Genomic DNA, 24,934 nt, shown 5'->3' on the forward strand with positions numbered 1-24,934 from the left:
GCCATGCTAAAAAATGTATAAATGATTTGGTTCATTAGTTTCACTATATTAAAAAATCCATCATTAAATTGCTTTTCTTATTCTTGAGACTGTGTTTTTAAATAATTAAATCAAGAAACAAAAATTGAAGCTCTTATGCACATGGCCCTTTTATACAAAGATGCACTAAATATTCTTCCTTTCCTATAAAACCTCAGAGTAATGAAGATAAGTGTAAATGACTCTTTATGCCAAGTAATTTAATAGTGAAGTGAATGAAATTATTATCAAATGAATTAATAAAAGAAAATAAGCAGATAGAAGCCAAAAACCTAAATCACTGCTATATTCCAACTGTTTTATTGTTTGTTTCCTATGAATCTAAAGTAACATAAAATTGAATGAAATAAAGCAAGGCTGCTTCTCTTTGCCCTCCTCTTTCTCCAGTGAACATTATGTGGTGGAGGTGAAGCTCCCAGGCAGAATGTTTGAGTCCTTGCCTCTACAGATTAAAGAAGGACAATTGCTTCATGTGTATCCAGTACTTTTTAATGTTGGAATCAATGAACAGCAAACTCTTGCTGAGAGGTAAGCTTCAGATATAAGGTCGGTACTTGATTTTTTTTATATAATTGTTATGGATATGCTAAATAATTCCACGTGTTCCTGTACATAGAAATTAGATTCATGGGTAACATTTTCCTTTTCATCAGTACAAAGTTATTTGATATGGCAAGCAGAATTATTCATATTTAAGGATTCCTGGCCCACATCAAATTTAAATATGGCAAAATAACAAGGAAAATATTGGCGTCAATACCAAAATATTCACATGGATTAACTTTCTTCATGTTTCCAAATACCTACATGTGTGTATCAAATTTTAGGATTTTTTTGTGCTTACATATATTTCAACATTGTAAACTCTGCTAATTGTGTCCAGATTTTCTGGACCTAATAAAACACGCTATTTTTTCCTTTTGTTTTATTTACTAAAATAATTTTTTTAATTTATTCAAAAAACTTTTTTTAATTTTTAAAATTTATTTATTTAAATAATTTAAAAAATCTATTTACTAAAATAATTGTTATTGGAGGATGACAACACATCTTTTCATAATAATTTTCTCAGTTAAATGACAGATGATTGTATGTGATCGCATAAGCAACTGTCAAAAACGCTTTGGGCAGACAAAGGAATTACTTTTGCATCTTACATGATTCCCATGTAGAGATTATCGAAAACGTGGATAAGAGTTAAGATTCACAGAACACACTTTTAAAAGATTCTCTAAAACTTCTCAGAGAAAGAAGTTAGTGGCTTTTTTTTTTTTTTTTTTTTGTGGTACGCGGGCCTCTCACCGCTGTGGCCTCTCCCATTGCGGAACACAGGCTCCGGACGCGCAGGCTCAGTGGCCATGGCTCATGGGCCCAGCCACTCCGCGGCATGTGGGATCTTCCCAGACCAGGGCACGAACCCGTGTCCCCTGCATCGGCAGGTGGACTCTCAACCACTGCGCCACCAGGGAAGCCCAGAAGTTAGTGTCTTGCTGTAAAGCCTTGCTGGAAAATTTCCCCCAAAACAAAACTTTTGAAGAGTATTTTAAAATGCTTCCTTGTCAATAATTCACTCCCTAAGTGTTTCCTTCCCCCATAGGTAGCTGGCATATTCTTTGCCATGACTTGTTATGTATGTTTTAATCCTTTATTAATGTTTTTTACTAAACTAAACCTACCACTACATTTATAGCTGTCTTCAATTTCAATGATGGTGAAGGTGCCTGTTTTTAGCTACTATTTTCAACGATTTCTCCGTCTCTCCCTTTCATCCAGAAGATTTTCTGGACAACATAGATTTTCATAATTCTCACTTGCCAGTTACAAAATTCCACGCCAGTTTTGTATTGCATGTTTAATCTCAAACTGTGTGGAAGCTATTAGTCTCTTGTCTTATAGTATGCTTAAATCAGAATATAATTTTTTTCACTGTATTGTACAAAAAGTTGATTCTTCAATAATTAAGCACTTTTGCAAATAATTATGTAAGATCAGATTATATTCCAGTCATCTTTATATGTTGTCTCACAGCAAGTTCACAGGTTGAGGAGAATGATATTTATGAACATAAATTATAAAATTTGGGAGGTAAATGATATTAATGAACAATTGGGGGGAAAAACAGCACTCTAAATTAATTGTCTCTTCTTTGGTACACTAGAGTACAGAGTGGAGTTTAAATTACTAAGTTAAGGCCTGTGAGTGCAGTCTTGAGAGAGATGTGAGACTCTCCATTTACAGACTTTTCAAGGAATAGTTAGCATTGTATTTTCAAGCCTTCTAGATTAGGTTAATTTACATGTCATTGTTACTATTTTAGATGTTAGTCACTTTATTTTTTTTTAAATGCCCCTCTCCTTCTCTCTCATCTGTCTCGCCTATAAAAATATATTTTTTGGGGCTTCCCTGGTGTCGCAGTGGTTGAGAGTCTGCCTGCCAATGCAGGGGACACGGGTTCATGCCCTGGTCCGGGAAGATCCTACATGCCGCGGAGCGGCTGGGCCCATGAGCCATGGCCGCTGAGCCGCCTGTGCTCTGCAACGGGAGAGACCACAACAGTGAGAGGCCCACATACCGCAAAAAAAAAAAAAAAAAAAAAGTATTTTTTCATACCTGGATGCTGTTTAAGATACATAGGATTTGAAAAGGAGACACAAAACTGCAAAATAGAGAGAAACGCAAAGGGAAGCAGGAAGGCTGGCCCTCGGATATCAACCAACTACTACTTTGAGCAAATCACTTTGTTCTCTGAGCTTTATTTTTCTGATTCTGAATTTTGAGCTTTTTCCATCAACATTCACATGTTAGGTATGCTATGTAATCCAGGTATAATATGTTACTATATATGTATTCATAGCCAAAACTTATGTAATGTATATCCATTTGTAAATAAGTAAGTACTAATTAATCTGCTTGGGCTACCATAACAAACTACCACAGGTTGTGTGGCTTAAACAACAGAAATTTATTTCTCACAGTTTTAGAGGTTGAGAAGTCCCAGGTTCTGGCCAATTTGGTTTCTGGTGAGAATTGTCTTCAGCTTTCTTGCTGTGTGCTCACATGACCTCTTCTTTGTGTGTGTAGAGAGAGAGAACCAGCTCTTTGATGACTCTTTTCACAAGGACACTAATCCTACTGGTTCAGGGCCCCACCCTCATAATCTTAATGACTTCTTCAGAGGTTCCATCTTCAAACACAAGCACACTGGGGGTTAGGGCTTCAACATATGATCTTTGGGGGGACACAAACATTTAGTCTGTAACACTAGTATTACTCCAGCAAGGATAACATTTTTTAAATACCAGGTGTTTATAATGTCTGAAAAGGTAGGAGAGTGTATTTCAGAGTTCAAGCTAACTCTCCTGTAGATTTTCCTGGGTTCATATTCCTGTCCTCCAAGTTTAGCTCAGTAAAGTTATTGAACATTGAGTCTGCACCAGGCATTACTCTGCCAAGCTGTGGGACACAGGGAACAGGCAGTGTAACAAGAACTGACATGATCTGCATCCTGAAAGGACCTACCATCCAGTAAGGAAGACGGTTCAACAAATGATACACTACAGTTTGATTCATACAATAAGCAAAGATGTAGAAGGGACAGGATTCATGGAGGAAACAAAGTGATTCACAGATGGGAGAACATTTTGTCAGGAAGGTTTCATAGTATTCATGCACCTTCCACAGGGCTTTGAAGGACAAATCAGAATTAATCAAGCTGATAAGGAAGGTAAGGCTTCCTAGTCAGAGGAGAATAGCATGTTAAAAGTCCCAAAGGCATCAAAATCCTGCTGGTAAAGTAGAAGGGTGCAATTCCATTCCCACAAACAAAGGGTTTCGGAGGCCTTTGTGGAGACATTAGATGCTAAACTAAAGAGACTGGACTTTGTTCTTACACAGAGAGGAGATGCAGTGAAGTTTAGTGAGCGGATATGATGAAACGGGTGGTAGACTAACTTCTCCAACATTTCATTCATTGCCCATGCAGCATCTGGCACATGGCTGATGTTAAATAAATATTTGTTGAATGAATGAATGATCTGACCATGATGTAAGGGATAGATTGGAAGGGAAGGAGCCTGGAGGCATAGCACTTCTCATATTTGGGAGGCTTTATATCCAGTCGAGACTGAATATTACTAAATACCTAAAATGGCAGTGGTAAAGAAAAAGAAGGAAAGGATACCAGAGATGTGAATATATCAGTGAATAGTGGATGGAGTGTGGAAAACCGAGGAAATCCAAAAGGGTGCCTAGATTTTGAACCTGAATTAATGTCAGAATATTAGAAACACGCCTATTTCTAAACAAAAGGAGGAGGTGGTTTCAGTTTTTGGTTAGGTTGCATTTGAAGTGATGTGGGTTAATTCACTTTGAAATTTTAAGTTGACATCTAGAAATACAGATTTGAATGGAGATATTTGGATGAGGATACATATTGGAAGCCATTTGCATGGCATCCTTTTATAGAGAGACAAGAGGATTTTAAGTTTAAACCTGAGAGGGGCTTAAAGAAAACACAAGGTCAGTGATATACAGGTAGAAAGTTTTGCCTGAAGAAGGTGGCAGGAGAGCACCAGTACAGAGGCTGGCATCCTTCATGGTGTAGGCAGAAAGAAAGGGCCACAGAAGTGAACCAGTCCCTGGGAGACTGGAGTACTCTACATGTGCCTACAGCAGTTGACAGTGTGTTTAAGACTGTATGCAGCCCAGTGTTCAGTCCTGGTCCTCTGGACCTCTCCACAAGCTGTCATTGGTGAAGAGGAATATAGGAGGGATAAAAAGAGAGAAGGAAGAGTTTTTAGGTCTTTAGAGATATAGCCCCGCAGAGGTAGGGAGACTAACATTAACTGAGTATCAATTATGCAGAGGCACGGGGTTGGTGTTTTAGATTTCATATTTCATTTAGGTTCACATTTGATGACTGTGAGAATATTTTGGTGTGTCAATAGGGATTGGTGGAGTCAGGGCCAGTGGAGGCTGGAATATAGTTGAAATCACCTTTGCACAATGTTGCTTAGAAAACAGAGACTCCTTCCTTACAAAACTATTGCCACCTATTTAAAAAAGAAAGATTAAAAAAAGTAACTTTCCGGTGCTATTTTATAACCCATAACTATTCTCTTTTTTCTATGTTTAGGTTTGGAGATGTCTCTTTGCAAGAAAGTATTAATCAGGAAAATTTTGAACTTCTAAAAGAATATTACACGGTATTTATGGAAAAGATGCCTCCTGATTGTAAGTATGCAAGTTACAAAGAAAAGCAACAATAATAATTTCTTGATTATAATTCTTCGGGAGAGGTCAGACATAGAGGTCAATGGAAGAATAAAGCACAGTGTGGGAATGTGAGAGTGATTTTGAGATTGTCTGCGCCAAGAAAACTGATTGCCAAGGTGGCCTGGCCGACACCTGCCTCGCTGCCCTGATTGCACTCAAGTGTGTCCTGCTGCTCATGCTAGGACATTAATTTCAGTGCCACTAGAAAATACCAAAAGTCAAAAATAAGGAACTTATAATTAGAAATCTCAATTGAGTCCAACAGAAATTTTGTAGAATTCTTAACCATGTAAAAGACTTTAATAAAGATTTAGTTTTCTGATTTATAAGCTACATCAGATACATCTCTCACATATATATGTGTGTGTGTATATATTTATATATTTTATATTTATGCATATATATATATGTCTGATAGTAAATTTTACAGGTAATAAAAAGTGATATAAATTAAGGAGCAAATTACTGAATATAGTTATTGCAATATTTATGTGAAAATGTTGGGGCATAAGTCTATAGAACTGTGTTTTACATTTTGTTTTTTGTTTTGTTTTGTTTTGTGCCATTGTTCAGTTCTGCCGTCTTTTTTCCCACAAAATTAAGCACATATTTGAGCAGTGCAAAATTAGAGAATAAAGAATGTATTTGGAGCTCATCCATAAGTACTATAAAGAAATAAGTTGAGATACTTAGATATTCACAATAAGAAACTAGGTTTTAATAAAGCAGGAAATATCTTAATATTTGTTACCAAAAGCTGTAATAAAACTCTACCTGTCATCTATTCACTAGCAATTTGTTCACTGAACTGTATTCTGATACTTAGTTTGAAATATCTTAGGTAGCAAAGTACTTAGGTCTTTTTATTACACAGTTATCTTGCTTCAAAATATTACAGTGGCATAAGCACACGTCCGTGTGATTTTATAGTTAGAAAATTTTACTGCTGCTTTTATATTTTATTTCAAATAAAATACTTTTAAAGCCAAAATGAAATTAAGTACAGAGAGATTCTTTGGTAGCCAGCATACTTATGAATTTTCAGTTTGTTAATTACTCAGAAGGTTAATAATATAAACAAAACTACTTTGCATTATTAATTATGGGGAAAGTTCATTATAACATGGACGTTGGTGGATCATTTTTTTTCATTATATTTTAAAACATCTTTATTGGAGTACAGTTGCTTTACAATGGTGTGTTAGTTTCTGCTTTATAACAAAGTGAATCAGCTATACATATACATATATCCCCATATCTCCTCCCTCTTGCATCTCCCTCCCACCATCACTATCCCACCCCTCTAGGTGGTCACAAAACGTGGAGCTGATCTCCCTGTGCTTTGTGGCTGCTTCCCACTAGCTATCTACTTTACATTTAGCAGTGTATATATGTCCATGCCACTCTCTCACATCGTCCCAGCTTACCCTTCCCCCTCCCTGTGTCCTCAAGTCCATTCTCTATGTCTGTATCTTTATTCCTGTCCTTCCCCTAGGTTCTTCATGACCAGGTTTTGTTTCTTTTTTTTAGATTCCATATATATGTGTTAGCATACGGTATTTGTTTTTCTCTTTCTGACTTACTTCACTCTGTATAACAGATTCTAGGTCCATCCACCTCACTGCAAATAACTCAATTTCATTTCTTTATATGGCTGAGTAATATTCCATTGTGTATATGTGCCATATCTTCTTTATGCATTCATCTGTGGATGGACACTTAGGTTGCTTTCATGTCCTGGCTATTGTAAGTAGAGCTGCAATGAACATTGGGGTACATGACTCTTTTTGAAATATGGTTCTCTAAGTGTATATGCCCAGTAGTGGGAATGCTGGGTCATATGGTAGTTCTATTTTTGTTTTTTTAAGGAACCTCCATACTGTTCTCCATAGTGGCTGTATGAATTTACATACCCACCAACAGTGCAAGAGGGTTCCCTTTTCTCCACACCCTCACCAATATTTATTGTTTGTAGATATTTAATGATGGCCATTCTGACTGGTTGTGAGGTGATACCTCATTGTAATTTTGATTTGCATTTCTCTAATGATTGGTGATGTTGAGCATCCTTTCATGTGTTTGTTGGTAATGTGTATATCTTCTTTGGAGAAGTGTCTTTTTAGGTCTTCTGCCCATTTTTGGATTGGGTTGTTTGTTTTTTTGATATTGAGCTGCATGAGCTGTTTGTAAATTTTGGAGATTAATCCTTTGTCAGTTGCTTCATTTGCAAATATTTTCTTCCATTCTGAGGGTCATCTTTTTGTCTTGTTTATGGTTTCCTTTACTGTGCAAAGGGTTTTAATTTTCATTAGGTCCCATTTGTTTATTTTTGTTTTTATTTCCATTTCTGTAGGAGGTGGGTCGAAGAGGATCTTGGTTTGATTTATGTCATAGAGTGTTCTGCCTATGTTTTCCTCTAAGAGTTTGATAGTATCTGGCCTTACATTTATGTCTTTAATCCATTTTGAGTTTATTTTTGGGGATCGTGTTAGGGAGTGTTCTTATTTCATTCTTTTACATGTAGCTGTCCAGTTTTCCCAGGACCACTTATTGAAGTGGCTGTCTTTTTCCATTGTATATTCTTGGCTCCTTTATCAAAAATAAGGTGACCATGTGTGCATGGGTTTATCTCTGAGCTTTCTATCCTGTTCCATTAATCTGTATTTCTGTTCTTGTACCCATACCATACTGTCTGGATTACTGTACCTTTGTTGTATAGTCTGAAGTCAGGGAGCCTGATTCCTCCAGCTCCTTTTTTCTTTCTCAAGATTGCTTTGGCTATTCTGGGTCTTTTCTGTTTCCATACAAATTGTGAAATTTTTTGTTCTAGTTCTGTGAAAAATGCCATTGGTAGTTTGATAGGGATTGCACTGAATCTGTAGATTGCTTTGGGTAGTAGAGTCATTTTTGCAATGTTGATTCTTCCAACCCAAGAACATGGTATATCTCTCCATCTTTTTGTATCATTTTTGATTTCTGTCATCAGTGTCTTATAGTTTTCTGCATACGGGTCTTTTGTCTCCTTAGGTAGGTTTATTCCTAGGTATTTTATTCTTTTTGTTGCAATGGTAAATGGGAGTGTTTCCTTAATTTCTCTTTCAGATTTTTCATCATTAGTGTATAGAAATGAAAGAGATTTCTGTGCAATAATTTTATGTCCTACTATTTTAGCAAATTCATTGATTAGTTCTAGTAGTTTTCTGGTAGCATCTTTAGGATTCTCTATGTATAGTATCATGCCATCTGCAGACAGTGACAGTTTTACTTCTTCTTTTCTGATTTGGATTCCTTTTATTTCTTTTTCTTCTTTGATTGCTGTGGCTCAAACTTCCAAAACTATGTTGAATAATAGTGGTGAGAGTGGGCAACCTTGTCTTGTTCCTGATCTTAGTGGAAATGCTTTCAGTTTTTCACCATTGAGAACGATGTTGGCTGTGGGTTTGTTATATATGGCCTTTATTATGTTGAGGTAAGTTCCCTCTATGCCTACCTTCTGAAGAGCTTTTATCATAAATGGGTGTTGAATTTTGTCGAAAGCTTTCTCTGCATCTATTGAGATGACCATATGGTTTTTCTCCTTCAGTTTGTTAATATGGTGTATCACATTGATTGATTTGTGTTTGTTGAAGAATCCTTGCATTCCTGGGATAAACCCCACTTGATCATGGTGTATGATCCTTTTAATGTGCTGTTGGATTGCTAGTATTTTGTTGAGGATTTTTGCATCTATGTTCATCAGTGATATTAGCCTGTAGGTTTCGTTTTTGGGACACCTTTGTCTGGTTTTGGTATCAGGGTGATGGTGGCCTCGTAGAATGAGTTTGGGAGTGTTCCTCACCCTGCTATTTTTTGGAAGAGTTTGAGAAGGATAGGTGTTAGCTCTTCTCTGTATGTTTGATAGAATTTGCCTGTGAAGCCATCTGGTCCTGGGCTTTTGTTTGTTGGAAGATTTTAAATCACAGTCTCAATTTGAGTGCTTGTGATTGGTCTGTTCATATTTTCTATTTCTTCCTGGTTCAGTCTCGGAAAGTTGTGTTTTCCTAAGAATGTGTCCATTTCTTCCAGGTTGTCCATTTCATTGGCATATAGCTGCTTGTAGTAGTCTCTCATGATCTTTTGTATTTCTTCAGTGTCAGTTGTTACTTCCCCTGTTTCATTTCTAATTCTACTGATTTGAGTCTTCTCCCTTTCTTTCTTGATGAGTCTAGCTAATGGTTTATCTATTTTGCTTATCTTCTCAAAGAACCAGCTTTTAATTTATTGATCTTTGCTATTGTTTCCTTCATTTCTTTTTCATTTATTCCTGATCTGATCTTTATGATTTCTTTCCTTCAGCTCAACTTTGGGGTTTTTTTGTCCCTCTTTCTGTAATTGCTTTAGGTGTAAGTTTAGGTTGTTTATTTGAGATGTTTCTTGTTTCTTGAGGTAGGATTGTATTGCTCTAAACTTCCCTCTTAGAACTGCTTTTGCTGCATCCCATTGGTTTTGGGCCATCGTGTTTTCATTGTCATTTGTTTCTAGTTATTTTTTTATTTCCTCTTTGACTTCTTCAGTGATCTCTTGGTAATTAAGTAGTGTATTGTTTAGCCTCCATGTATTTTCCTGTAATTGATATCTAGTCTCATAGCGTTGTGGTTGGAAAAGATACTTGATATGATTTCAATTTTCTTAAATTTACCAAGGCTTGATTTGTGACCCAAGATATGATCTATCCTGGAGAATGTTCTATGAGCACTTGAGAAGAAAGTGTATTCTGTTGTTTTTGGATGGAATGTCCTATGAATATCAATTAAGTCCATCTTGTTTAATGTGTCATTTAAAGCTTGTGTTTCCTTTTTTATTTTCATTTTGGATTATCTGTCCATTGGTGAAAGTGGGGTGTTAAAGTCCCCTACTATGATTGTGTTACTGTCAATTTCCCCTTTTATTGCTGTTAGCATTTGCCTTATGTATTGAGGTACTCCTATGTTGGGTGCATAAATATTTACAATTGTTATATCTTCTTCGTGGTTTGATCACTTGATCATTATGTAGTGTCCTTCTTTGTTTCTTGTAATAGTCTTTATTTTTAGGTCGATTTTGTCTGATATGAGAATTGCTACTCCAGCTTTCTTTTGATTTCCATATGTATGGAATATCTTTTTCCATCCCATCACTTTCAGTCTGTATGTGTCCCTAGGTCTGAAGTGGGTCTCTAGTTGACAGTATATATACGGGTTTTATTTTTGTATCCCTTCAGCCAGTCTATGTCTTTTTTGTATCCATTCAGCCAGTCTCTGTCTTTTGGTTGTAGCATTTAATCCATTTACATTTAGGGTAATTATCGATATGTATGTTCCTATTACCATTTTCTTAATTGTTTTGGGATTGTTATTGTAGGTCTTTTCCTTCTCTTGTGTTTCCTGCCTAGAGAAGTTTCTTTAGCATTTGTTGTAAAGCTGGTTTCGTGGTGCTGAATTCTCTTAACTTTTGCTTGTCTGTAAAGATTTTAATTTCTCCGTTGAATCTGAATGAGATCTTTGCTGGGCAGAATAATCTTGGTTGTAGAGTTTTCCCTTTCATCACTTTAAATATGTCCTGCCACTCCCTTCTGGCTTGCAGAGTTTCTGCTGAAAGATCAGCTGTTAACCTTATGGGGATTCCCTTGTATGTTACTTGTTGTTTTTCCCTTGCTGCTTTGAATATTTTTTCTTTGTATTTATTTTTTGATTGTTTGATTAATATGTGTCTTGGCATGTTTCTCCTTGGATTTATCCTGTATGGGACTCCCTGCACTTCCTGGACTTATTTCCTTTCCCACATTAAGGAATTTTTCTACTATAATCTCTGCAAATATTTTCTCAGTCCCTTTCTTTTTCTCTTTTTCTTCTGGGACCCGTATTATTCGAATGTTGGTGCATTTAATGTTGTCCCAGAGGGCTCTGAGGCTGTCCTCAATTCTTTTCATTGTTTTTTCTTTATTCTGCTCTGTGGTAGTTATTTCCACTATTTTATCTTCCAGGTCACTTATCTGTTCTTCTGCCTCAGTTATTCTGCTATTGATTCCTTCTAGAGAATTTTTAATTTCATTTATTTTGTTGTTCATCATTGTTTGTTTGTTGCTCAGTTCTTCTAGGTCCTTGTCAAACGATTCCTGCATTTTCTCCATTCTGTTTCGAAGATTTTGGATCATCTTTACTAACATTATTCTGAATTCTTTTTCAGGTAGACTGCCTATTTCCTCTTCATTTGTTTGGTCTGGTGGGTTTTTACTTTGCTCCTACATCTGCTGTGTTTCTCTGTCTTCTCATTTTGCTTAACTTTCTGTGTTTGGGGTCTCCTTTTCACAGGCTGCAGGTTCGTAGTTATAGTTGCTTTTGGTGTCTGCCCCCAGTGGCTAAGGTTGGTTCAGTGTGTTGTGTAGGCTTCCTGGTGGAGGGTATTATTGCTTGTATTCTGGTGGATGAGCCTGATTCTTTTCTTTCTGGTGGGCAGGACCACATCTGGTGGTGTGTTTTGGGGTGTCTGTGACCTTATTATGATTTTAGGCAGCCTCTCTGCTAATGGATGTGGTTGTGTTCCTGTCTTGCTAGTTGTTGGTATAGGATGTCCAGCACTGTAGCTTGCTGGTCGTTGAGTGGAGCTGCGTCTTAGTGTTGAGATGGAGATCTCTGGGAGAGCTTTCGCTGTTTTATATTACATGGAGTCAGAAGGTCTCTGGTGGACCAATGTCCTGAACTCGGCTCTCCCACCTCAGAGGCACAGGCCTTACAGCCGGCCAGAGCACCAAGAACCTGTAGAAAACAGGAATTTTTTCTTTAATCTTTCTATTGGTCTTCCTTTTAGAAAACAAGCAATTCAATGTCATTATGTGAAGGCCTCACTCTGGCTTCACCTAATAGGGTTCAAAGAGTACAGGTAATTTGAATCTGGTTCTTGTGTTCATCTTCTTTTCTTCACCCAGGCTTCCCACCATCCTTCTTTTCCTGGGAATTCCCTGGTGGTCCAGTGGTTAGGACTCTGAGCTTTCACTACCAAGGGCACAGCTTTGATCCCCGGTCAGGGAACTATGATCCCCCAAGCCATGGCAAGAAAAAATAAAATAAAATAACACCTGTTCCTGAAGACAAAGTGTCACTCCATGCTTCTGGGAAAGGCTCTCCCAGTGACTTGTTGGTGGATAATTTTCTTACAGTTACTTGTAATTTGGAAGTAATTCCCATAATTTTTATAAACAACTTGATTTCTCTTTATATGGGTCCTTTCAAAGTGAGGTCCCTGGACCAGCAGCATCCGTGTCACCTGGAAATCTGTTAGTAATGCACATTCTCAGGGCCCTCCGCAGGTCTGTTGAACTTGCCCTGTAATCTGTTTTAGTAAGCCTTCCGAGTCATTTCTGATCCATACTAATGTTTGAGAACCAATGCTGTGTCATCCTTACTCAAAACATACATGATATTAAAAAGTGGTTTGTTGGCAAAGTCTATGAAAGATTTCAATAGTACACATAAACAATTATACACCTAAAAAGAAATATGTATAAGTAATTGTTGAAGTATTTCTGATATATGAAATACAAAGTAATCCCTACATTCAAGTCATTGAAACTCTTCATGGGAATGTAAGTTTTAAAAATTGGAAGAACATGAGACCTCATATAAATTATTGCTAATTAAATATAGCTGTTTTAGAAATATATAAATATATCTCATGCTTGAAAACAGGATGTACTTTTGCATCAAACCAATTTTATTTCGTTAGTTGAAATGAGCTGTCTTAACAGACTGAATTCTTCCTGATACTTTGTTTCCTGTTATGTCAACATATTTTTGAGACAACACTATCATAGATTTGGCACAGAATGGAGGTATGATGTGACTGTGGTTATTTTCCATAACAAAAGTCCAAACCGTATCTATGAAATTATACCAACATATGTAGGGTTTTTCCTCATGCAGAAATATTGTAACCTAAAGCATCACTGGGTTGCACTCCATTCAAGGAGGTACCTAAAAGCTTTATTAAGAGTAGGAATAAGGGTTAGGCTATTTGTTAAGGAGGGAAAAACTACTATGTGGGATCATACTTATAATCCATATAATCTACTATTTTTCTTTCACAGTGAAATCAAGGGATAATTTGTAGCAATGTTAAAAGGCTAAGCTAACCCTCTAAATATATTACTTTCACTTATTCATCCATTTTGGATGTCCTGTCCATTAATTTACTCACCCTGTTTTTATTTTATGATTTATGATCTAATCAAATTCTACATGTTTTAAATAAAAAATTTTCCGTTCTTCCCCCCAAATTTTTTTTAAACTTAGGGATGTTCCCTACTTTTACAATACCAGGATATAATGAATAAATCATTTTAGCCTATATATTCACTCCCAATCAAATAGTTATCATCTTTCTGTTTATTCTTCTTATACATAGCTTTTATGGTCTAAAACATTTATTCTTCCCCAAATATTCTCTAATTCTGTTAAATATGTAGTAGATTCAATTGATAGTCTCAATTCAGCAGTCTACACACATGGACTCCTTTTATCTAATACCTCTGTCAGCTTTACTGGGCACTCACCCCTTAGGAGTTAGTAATGGGGAGGGCAATAAACTTAAAAGTTGCTAAACAACAGTACCTCATTTCCTTTCAGTGTGTTCAACATAGTCTGGTGATTTGTAGACTAAAGTATTTGAAAATCTCAAGTTCATTTGGAAGAAATATTCAGTCAAATTCAAGTATTACTATCCTCCAACCCCATTTTCCTTGTATCTGCAGAAAGGTCATTAGTGGAAGGCTTGGTAGGTTGGGATGGCCTCTCTCTCTCTCTCTCCCTCTCTCCCTTTCTTGGAGGATTCATGGGATCTAGAGCTGAGAAGTACCTGTTACAGAGGAGGAACCCAAGAATGGGTGATCCCTTTCCTGTAAACCTTTGCTGAAACTTCTTCTGAAGCAAGAAATATATAATGTCTGAAGTTGGTATCAAACAGAGCTATTGATGACTGGGAGGTCTGTTTGCCTGTCTGAGTACTGTGTGTTGTGGATTTCTCCCTTCACATCTTCTTGGCTTAGTGGTGCAGCTTTCAGACAGTAGTTCTCGCTGCCCTGACTGTAAGGCACAGTAAATCATCAGGAGCTACTTCCCCTCAGGCCCTGCCAGTGATATTCACTGGCCCCTTTGATCAACCAGCAAAACTCCCGTGGGGCAGGTGTGAGTGTTTCTCTCTCTTCTGGCTCTGATCTTCCAGATGGGTTTGATGATCTCAGAAACCTTTCAAGGCCCCTTTGTACCCACCTAAAGCATTAAGACACTTCAATGTTGGGTTAGCAAAATAAAATCAAACAAAGTACTGCTGTAAATCACTAGTGCAAACTGCTCTACAGTTTAGAGTCAGCATCACATCTCATACATAATTCGGGGCTCCTGACTTTGGTGGATGAAATGCTTCTTTCTTTCCCCTTTAACTGACCAAGTGTCAATTTATAATCTCCAATCTCTCATTTCTCTTTGTGATAATAATGCCCTTCTCTTGTCCTTTCTCCAAAACAAAGGAGAAGGATATTTTCATACGGTTCTATTGGAATGCTACCGTTTATTGGCTCCTATGTGAGTACCATAAGGGTGGGCTGTCTAGCATGTGAGCTAGGAAGGAAAATCAGGCAGCCTTTTGTGAGCTGTTATCAACTATCTCCACAATATTTGATATCCCTCTCTTACATATAATATCTCATCAACTGTAGCATAACAATCTCACACAAAATATTTTTTAGAAAAAATCTTAGGCTTGTGATGAGGGTAAGTAAAATGTTGTTGTCATATTTCATCCTGCATTTTTTTTTTTTTTTGGCCATTGTTGCTGGAAGTCTCCCATTCAATTTAGCAGACATTGGTAGAGATCGTACTATGTGTAAAACTTTGTGCCCATCACTATGGATGATGAAAGATGAATAAGATACAGTCTCTGCTTCTAATAGCTTACACTTTAATGACTCAGTGTGATCAAGGAATAATCTACCTTAACTCTAAATCTCTTTCCGGAATACTAGTTGCTATTCCATAGTATTGATCCTTTCTGTGAATAATTTGGTTTTGTTTCTGTTGCTTTTGTTGTTCAAAAAGTGTTAGTTTCTCCTTGATCATTTTTGACATTCATCGTGTGGTGATGCATTGCCACAGATTTCACTTCTGCACTGGGAAAAAGAAAAGTTTCTATGTATTCTTTCCATTCTTAGAAATAAGAGAATAGGATAAGAAGCTAATATTTTATGGATAATTAATTTTAGAGGACTTGTTGAAATCATTTTCCATGTATTCCACATAGGAAATGAGAAAAAATACATCATAGGGGGAGATTATCCATAAGTATAGGGAAAGGAGGACTAAGGAACCCGCAAAAAAATGGAGAAATGATTAGAGGTTGAGGGTCATCGAACACCACTATAGCTAAATGAGAAGAATATCAACCACGAGAAGGTGACCAAGAATAACAAATGTGTTGATGAAGAAAGAAGCATGAGAATTAAAGAGAAGCTGTTAGATTCGGTGTTTAAGAGTATTTGATGACATTCGATGGAGTAGTTTTAATAAAAGCATGGGATGAAACCACATCAAAGGCATTCAAGGAGAGAACTCATGTTGTACAAGTAGAGAAACAGAGTGAAAGCCACCCCTTAAGAAAGTTAAAGTGAATACAAACAGAGAAGTGAAAACGTAGGCTAAAAGCAAGTATCATGTACGAAGGTTTTTCCCCTTCGTTTTTCTTTAGTTTAGTTTCCAAAGAGAGAGCGAAATTATAAAGACAGATTGAAATTACCAGATGGTGGCTAGGGGCTAAGCACGTACGCTTGACCCTGCCAAGAGGTTCTGGAGAGGAGTACAATGATGAGGCCCCTGGAACTAGCCAGAAAGCCTGTGAGAGGCCCCAAGAGAGAGCAGAGGACAGGCCTCCCATATGATGCAGAGCCAGAACCTTAGCTGAAAGGGAAAGGGTAGTATTCTGGCTTTTAGAAAAAGAAATCTGCCCTGCCTGGCTGAAGCCCTTTAACACCTGAAGAATTCCAACCAAAGGTCACAGTTAATTCTTTAAGATTGATGTTCTGAGCATAAAAAGTTTGAAAAGAGTCCAAAGAGTAGTTCTGGCTTGGTCTTCATACCCCTTCTGGTCCACCAATGTCGTCAGGTCTCCCGTGGTCCTTTGATGGCTTCAGAGGAAAAAGCCTTGAAGAAAGATTTTGTTCACATCCACCGTACTAACTTTCAAAATCAGATCAATCATGGTTTTCCTTGATATCTTATCAAATTCTTTTAATGTAATTATTTAACTATAATTCATATAAGCTTTGCATGCATGCCATACACTCTGATGCACACTTTTGCTGAGCTAAGATTTAGCTAACAGGGTGCAATTTATTTTTGTGCCCTTTGAATTTATATTTTCAGTTAACATTTTTTATTTTTAGTATTTTGATTTATCTGATCTCTCATTTAAAAACAGACCAAAGGAGCAAAGCTGGTGCAGTTAAAGATAAAATTAGAAAGAAAATTAAATATTAAAACTCAAAATAATGTGAAATATAAAAAAAGTTAACAGGACTCCACTGGGACAAGGAAAACCTTCAAATGAGAGGATTTCCCAGAAATAGATGATAAAGAAAAGCTTGACTATGAATACAATGTTGAATATCTAAAACGGGCTTTTGTTAGATCAAAGAATGGATCAACTCATTCCTTATATGTAATACTTTGTCTTTTTAAAATATTGCCGTTGAAAATTTAACCAGTTTTTCAAACTTAAGACAGCTCTCTAGTAAATCAAGATAATTTTTCTAGAACAAGTATGTGGTAATACTTCCCTGAATGAAGTTAATTGGATTTTGTTTCTAGAAGGAATGAAAAGACTGGAACTACCAAGGTATCATTCATAATTGTACTTCATGTGAAATGAATTGACAAATGGATACACATCAGACTATTGCTGAGAAAGAACTAGTTACAACGTTTATAACACATATTGTGCTCTGGAAGAAATCAGCCCTAGGTCTTGGCAAACGTCTTTAACCTATCACACTGTTGGACTTTCCACACTGTTCGATGCCAGGGAATGTGGGAGTGCAGTCATTGTCACATGCTAACAGGTATCTTGTGTTACAAATGGATAAAATCACCGGGGAGCAGCATGTAAAGCAGTTCTTGGAATATTGAGCATATATCAGAGAAAAGAATTGCACCACATTTGCTCTGTTTATCAATGAAAATTAAGACTACTTAAATGGATATTCTCTTCAGTTAGTGGTTATTTTATGAGCTCTGTTGCAGACCAGAAAGTGTGTGATGAAACCAACACTGACAGCATCGGCTCCATGTGCCGCATAGATGGGCAATGCTCCGTAAACGATGAACACTGCCTCTGAACATTCAATCACTTACTGCTTATTTACCTACAGTTGGAGCCCACGTGTGTTGACACTCACAGCATGGCTCGCTGCCATCATGAGTTTGAACATGTTGCTTTCACTTCATAGAATAAGCTACGGTGGGTGTTTCTTGTCCCTGCTTTTCAGAGCCCTCTGTCCTTACACTACCGCCTAAACTGAGCCTGGCTCCCCAGTCCTTAGTAGGCTCTGGAAATGACTTGAGTTTATAAAGTAAGGAAATGAGGCCAGGCAAATATCTCAAAAGACATAAACACATGCGCAGACATATGATTGCACACACACACACACACAAACAGACACACACGCGCACAGGCACAACTTACTAAAAGTCGACGATCTGAGTGTTTCTGATTAGCATAGGGACTTTCTGATACAGGTTAACTGTTTCCCAGGTTTCAAAGTAAATTTCTAAATTATTACCTTTCTACCCACACGTGATAATACTAGATTTCCTCTGAAAGGTTCACATTCATATAGAGAGACCCTTTCTTAACATGAGGCCAGCCTCTCAACATTCACAGAGCAGTGACATCAGAGGCTACGGTTTTATTCTGTCAACTGAGGTTCAGCTGTGGGGGACAAAAGGCACTGTTAGACCCTTCCCCCATCACTTGTCTCCCTTTTCCCGATATCTCTTTTATCTCTGCTGCCTTTCTACTGTCTATAAACTTTGGGGGTGAGGTCAGGCTATGATTAACCTGCAATAGGATCGGGTAAAGACAGGGTGTCTGAATTAGAAAGGATATGCTAGCCTAGACTGTCCTGTGGTAAATTGAAAAATAATGCCAAATTCTTAGCAGCCATAGTAGTCAGAACCCAGTCATGCAAATGAGCATTCTAGGAATTTCCTGCAGAGTATTGGCGATAAACGTGAAGAAATTTGGGAGAAATTAACCAGGGCGATGTAGCCACCCAGCGCTTAGCAATAAATAGCATGAAACTAGCAGTAGCTAACCCAGGTTCGGAAGAGACCTGAGTTGGATGTAGTGGCACCAGAGCACAAAAGCTGTCCTTCCCCCACCCCCATCTAGGTTCTTGGTGGGGACTGTCCAGCAGAAGCTGGGACCATGGACAGAGAAGTTGCCCTACAATCAATTCCAGAGAGAGCGGAAGAAACAGAGAGATTGAGAGAGAAATATACTAGTTTCTGGCTTCTTCCTTGCATTTAATCTCCCTCTTAATCCTCATTGCCCAAACTTAATTGTAAATCAGAGGGCAGCAAGTAGCCTGGGAAATGAGGCTACCTGCGATCAAGAGCAGAATGGGGAAGGGTTCAGGTAGATATGAGAGCAAATCAGCGTTGACCAGCACAATTCACACCTTTGCCACTCAGCACCTCTCCTCATTTTTTATCCATACGAGTCATTTCAGAGAAATCCGTATCTGGCTGTGGGGTCAGCAGTCTGTGTTTTGACAAGCCCCTTCCCAGGGAGTTCGCTGCACGATAAGATTTGAGAACCACTAGCTTAGATTTGTACGGTGTAGATTTAGCTATCAAATTGTAAATCTGTGTTTTGCATTTCATTAGTACTCTAGACATGAATGTAAAAGGAAGCGAAAATTTTTCAGAATAGTAAAACTGTACTATCTTTTATTTATTTGTTGTTTAACAAACATTTATTGACCTGAGCGAAATGTGTATATAAAGCAACTAGCTGTAATCATGATTCTGTTCAATGTGAGATTACCTTGATTTATTATGTCAAGCTAAATCCATGTGTCTAAGTTTCCTAAGCACAAAGAATAATCTGAATACTATAGATTATTTTGGTATTTTTAACAATCTTAAGGATATAAAATGACAGAAGATATAAAAATTTTCTTAACACATGCCAATCCTTCCAATAGAACTATAAATTACTATGACATAATTTATTTAGTAATAATTTCTGTTTTACGGACATCTCAACTTTGATACTATGTAGACATCCAGATAGACAAATGAAAAATCCTGTTAATCATCCAAATATTTTGCTTAGTTTGTTTCAAACTATGTGTATTTGGAAACATTCAGATGGCTGAGGAATTTTTCACATGTTACCCATATGTTTGGCTTTGCATAGACATATAAAAAGATGAGTAAAGGGGATTGTCAGTACACAGGAAAAATATGTTATCATGCAGGACTTCCTGAAAGTTGGAAATGTTCCCCAAAAAGCAGACAAAAGTGGAATTTGAAGGTTACTGTCTTCAATTTTTCTCCCCCCATTTTTCTAGTCAGCTGCTCTAGTCAGCCTTTGGTCCACATAACTTCACTGAAACTGGTTTTGTCAGGTTTTCTACCTGTCAAAGCCAACGCTCAGTTCTCTGTCCTCATCCTACTTGATCTAGTAATAGGTTTGAGATGGTTATTTTTTCCCTCTTTCATCACTGGTCTTCCAGGCCATCACCCTACTCTTCTGTGATTACTCCTGCCCCCCTGGCTGCTGCGTTTCAACCTCCATTACTGATTCCACATTATCTTTCTGACCTCTAAATGCTGAGGGTACCAGGATTTAGTTCATGGATGTCTACTCCACTCCCTTGATGAACGGCCTCATTGCTTTAAATACCATCCTTTAATTATCCACCTCCGTACCTGCATCACCAGCCCATCTCTCTTCCCTAAATTTATATATCCTGCTCAACACCTCCAACTCTCTTCCTGATATGCCCCTAAAAATTTATTCTTCCCACTATCTTCCCCATTTCAGCTTTTATCATTTCTAACTTTTTGTTGTTTCAGAAAAAAATGGGAGTCACCCTTGACTCTTCTCTTTTTTTCACACCCCATCAGAAGATTTCATTGGCTGTATTTTCGAAATGTATGATCAGCTCTGTCCACCTGTATTGCTACCACTCTGTGCAAATCCTTGTTATTCTTCCAGTTTATGACAAAACCTCCATGTCTCTTTGTTTCCTCTCTCAACCTCATTCAGTAGTCTTTTTTGATCACAACAGCCAAAGTGACCTTTAAAAATGAAAATCGAATCATGTCACTCTTCAAAATCTTCCAATAACCCCCTGTTTTTTATTGCAGAATAATCATCTAAATTGTTACAATGGCTTCTAAGCGTCCCCATAATCTGGCAAAAAAAATTAGATATTTTGACTCCACTCTCTTCTCTCTCTCTCTGTGTGTCTCTCCCTCTCCTTGTCCCTCCCTTCCTCCCTTGCTTCACTCTGTCCCACAATGACCTCTTGCTGTTTCTTAGGACTTTTCCATTGGCTGTTTCCTCTGCCTTAAATGCTTCCCCCCATAAGGATCACTTACCTCCTTTAAGTCTTTCTCCAAATGTCACTTTCTCAGTAAGGCCTTTCTTGACCACCCTCTTTAAAATTGCAATCTCCGGTGCCCTGGTCCCCTTCTCGCTTTATTTTTCTCCACAACATCTATCACGCACCTTGCTTGGTTATAACTCCTGATCAGAACGTAAGCTTCATGAGGACAAGTCTCCTGTCTATTTGTTGACTTTATTTACCAATAAACGAAAGCATTGTCTGGCACATAGCTTATACTCCGTAAATATTTGTTGAATGAATGGGATAGATTGGGTCATTTGTTTAGTTGGATGTTTTGAAGAATCAGAGAACAATTGGATCTTGGAAATAATCTAATCTAAAGTATTCCAAAGAACACTCTTTCTGCTAATAATTGTTGGGCAGTGAAAGAATTCTATAGTCAAATGATTTTGGAATTCACGTTATCACACTGAAAGTTTTGAGAAGATCTATAGCATAGCCAGCAATCGTTTTATGTAAAGGATCAGAAAGTAAATAATTCAGATTTTGCAGGCCATGTGATCTGTCACAACTTCTGGACTCTGCTACTGAAGTGCAAAATAAGCCATTAACAATATGTAAATTAATGAACTTGGCTGAATTCCAATGAAACTGTATTTATAAAAACAGAATTGACTGGGTTTAGTTTGCAAGCCATAGTTTCCCAACCCTAATCTACACTGCCTATACTTTAATTTTGTTTAAAATAGCATTTTTATTACATTATAGGACCACCAAAAAAACCCCATAAAATATTCGTTAGCATCTTGTTAAATAAGCGTTCCTCAGGTCACAGTTTAAGAAACACTGATCTGGTTTAACCCTATAATTTGTTATGAGGGGTTTGGGATCCAGGATAGATTTTGTTAAATTCACACATGCAGCTAGTGGGAGAACAGGGATATATTCTATATTTTCTGACTCCCAGTTAAGTGTTCTTTTCACTTTTATGCCGCAACTCTTCCATTGCTGTCTAAGGACTCTGATCTTCTAAATTTAAAATTTATTTTCAACTCATTGCAGAGAAACTCCGATGTACTTACCTGTTGAAATTTTTAATGTTGATGAAGATTAAGATAATTTTTTAATTTGATATGTCTTTTGAAGCACTCCTGTGTCTTTTTGAAAAGAAAAGTGATACTGAACAATACTGAATTTTAATTTTCTATGTGCACGTTAAACCACAGACATAGACTTTTAGTGTCCATTAACTTGTACTCTGAATCACAGCAACAAATACAAACAGCACTACAAGTAACAAAGGTAGACACATATACTCTCATACACACATACAAATGGCCACCTCCCTGTTCAACTCAGCTTTTATCTCTGCATCTTCTGTGTTACTTCATTGCCCTCACAAATTAGATGTATCAACCCTATTCACAAGTTTATGTGGGTAAAAACTCAGATTTCCAGCCTTTTAGTCATCCTTCCATTTTTCTATGTTCTTTCCTTCTCACTGGGGCTCTCCTTTCTTTAGACTTCATCACTCACTGAAGATTGGCCGGACTTGCGATAAACCCGTCTAGTTAGTATGCACAGAATAGCATGAAAACAAAAGATATGAATTCAATTGAAAGTTCACTTAGGTGAATCATTTGATGCTCTGAGTGCCTCCATGTCATTATCAGCTAAATGAGAATAATTAATACATATGTACCTGTACTTCATCTACCATTATCTCACTAGAGAAAGGAAGTTAATATTTCCAGTGTCAGTTTCCTGATAAGTTGTCACACCACACTTGGAACATTAGTGAGATGGATAAGATAATGGTTGTATGTGCTTTGAGCCTCTCAAGAGAGTTCTGCTTCTCCTCTATACACACATTGATCCAGTTAAATTTGATTGTAAAACTCTTTCTTTTATTTTTTTAAGTCTTTATTGAATTTGTTGCAATATTGCTACTGCTTTATGTTTTGTTTTTTTTACCCGCGAGGCATGTGGGATCTTAGCTCCCCAACCAGGGATCAAACCTGCACCCCCTGCACTGGAAAGTGAAGTCTTAACCACTGGACCACCAGGGAAGTCCTATAAAGCTCTTCCTGTAGTTTGAACTAACCTGCCTCTCTTCTCCATTCAACAGCCTCTTTCCTTCTCAGTCTTGTCTGTAACCCTTCAAATACCTACCTATATTAATCTTAATGATTTTTTTAACATAGTCACTGCTTCTCTGATAATCTTTCCAAAAAAAGCACATTTTTCTTTTTGGAACACCCACATAGAGATGAGCTCCCGAAATTGAAATTGGATAGGCAGCAGACAGCAGTGGCGTGAAGCGAGATCTTAGTTCCCTGCCCAGGAACTGGACCTGGGTAACCTGGATGGAAACCAGCAATCCTAGCCACTAGTCCACCAGGGGCTAGAGGCTAGGAACAAGGTTCCCCTGGTTCTTACCCCCATTGAGAAATGCATTTCTCAAGGAAGCAAAAACTGTAGAAACAGGTAGAAAGTTTATTATTAGAGATATGGCACAACAAATGGGAGAGCACACAGAGAAAGTTTGTTAAGACAGAAGCGAGGCAGAGATACACACCAGGAGAGAAAAGCTGTGGGCATCCCCCCTAATGAGGAGGAATGCAGTAAAGAGGTGATTAAATCATTTCTATAGGGCAGCTCTACTGGGTCTTTGTTCACCTTTGGCCAATTATCTGTTTTCTTTTTCCACACCTGACCTGCCCTAGGACCTCCCCAACACGTGTGCACAACTTTTTTCACAGATGGATTCCAGCCCACAGGCCTGTGGGGGGCCTTGGCATCACCTATTTTGGGGTGGTTCCCCCTCCTTTCTGACCACCAAGAAGCCTCCAAGGTGCAGTGTCTCCCTTTGCCCCAAGGATGGGAAACACGTGACCTCTTCATCTTTTACTCAAACAGGGTTTAGCCCCTGTCTGTCCCTGCCATAACTGTTATCTTAAAGTGTACACAGGAAACAAAGTCCAGCTATTTATGCTGTTCCTGTTGTAATTTCTATCTCAAAGTGCAAGCAGGAGGCAGGTTGTAAATATCTAGCCTAGAGCCCACCTGCTTCCTTCCTCAGGAAGTGTAAACAGGAAGCTAGTTGTAAATTCCCAGCCTGGAGCCCATCTACCTCCTGCCTAACAAAGTCATCACTCTTTGGAACTGGCCGCACAGTGAGGAATGAGGTGGATATTAGAAATCTTAGGACTCATCTTCCCTTTTGGAAATAAATATCTAAATTTGACCTGAATTAATACCAGTCTCCTATGAATTCAATTTCAGCATAGTACCGTATCCAGTAAACAGCCCAACAATTAAAAATAACTAAAAATTAGTTCCAACTTTCAATTAAACATCAAAGAGGAGACAACTGACAACTCATTATTTTACTTTTTAAATCCTTTTTTCCAAATGTTTAAGTCACTCATCGATTGAGCACATCACTCTCCCAGAAAGTCACTATTTACTTACCATTCCACCTTTCCCAAAACCATGAGTGCAAGGCCTTCTGTTTCATTCCAGTCCACCTCCCCGTCCACCTTTCTTTCTTCATGCTTCCACTTCTGCAGAACAAAACTCCAGATAAAGCACAACTCTTCTCTGAAGTCAGGTAAGGGGGAAAAATTGAAGACTCAAAGATAAAATTATCTTTATCAGACACATCAGAAAAGGGAAATATGGCAACACACATAGATTAATACATTTTGTTGCTATCAACAAATTATAAATGTCTGAGAATCCTAGATGATCAAACTGGAGGTCACTTAAAGCCAATAAAAGGAGCTATATGAATGGAGAAAAAGGTAGGCCATATAATCTTAATACCCCTTTTCTCTTCATTTTGGAGTCTTCTAAAGCAGCTTTAGTTCCATAATCATCTTCCTCTATTTTACCTCATTTATAACTTTTTAAATACCTCAGGAGTTATTTATTTTATTCTATATAGTATGAAGCATTAAAGATCTCATTCTTTTT

General features: G+C 37.6%; 1 protein-coding gene across 8 annotated transcripts in view; it reads left to right on the plus strand.

The window, feature by feature from the left end:
• Positions 1-24,934, plus strand: part of INPP4B (inositol polyphosphate-4-phosphatase type II B) — a 701,292-nt gene that overhangs the window by 619,933 nt on the left and 56,425 nt on the right. For all 8 annotated transcript variants that reach the window (XM_089911312.1, XM_089911308.1, XM_089911305.1 and 5 more), the window contains 2 exons: positions 427-567; positions 5,174-5,271. In XM_089911312.1, coding sequence (XP_089767438.1) covers positions 427-567; positions 5,174-5,271 — 239 coding nt within the window. The remainder of the gene's footprint in view (positions 1-426; positions 568-5,173; positions 5,272-24,934) is intronic.

The sequence above is a fragment of the Delphinapterus leucas genome, chromosome 5 (genome assembly GCF_059928025.1).
Source record: "Delphinapterus leucas isolate spDelLeu-1000000601 "Yukka" chromosome 5, BTC_Dleu_Yukka2, whole genome shotgun sequence".
NCBI classification, from domain to species: Eukaryota; Metazoa; Chordata; class Mammalia; order Artiodactyla; family Monodontidae; genus Delphinapterus; species Delphinapterus leucas.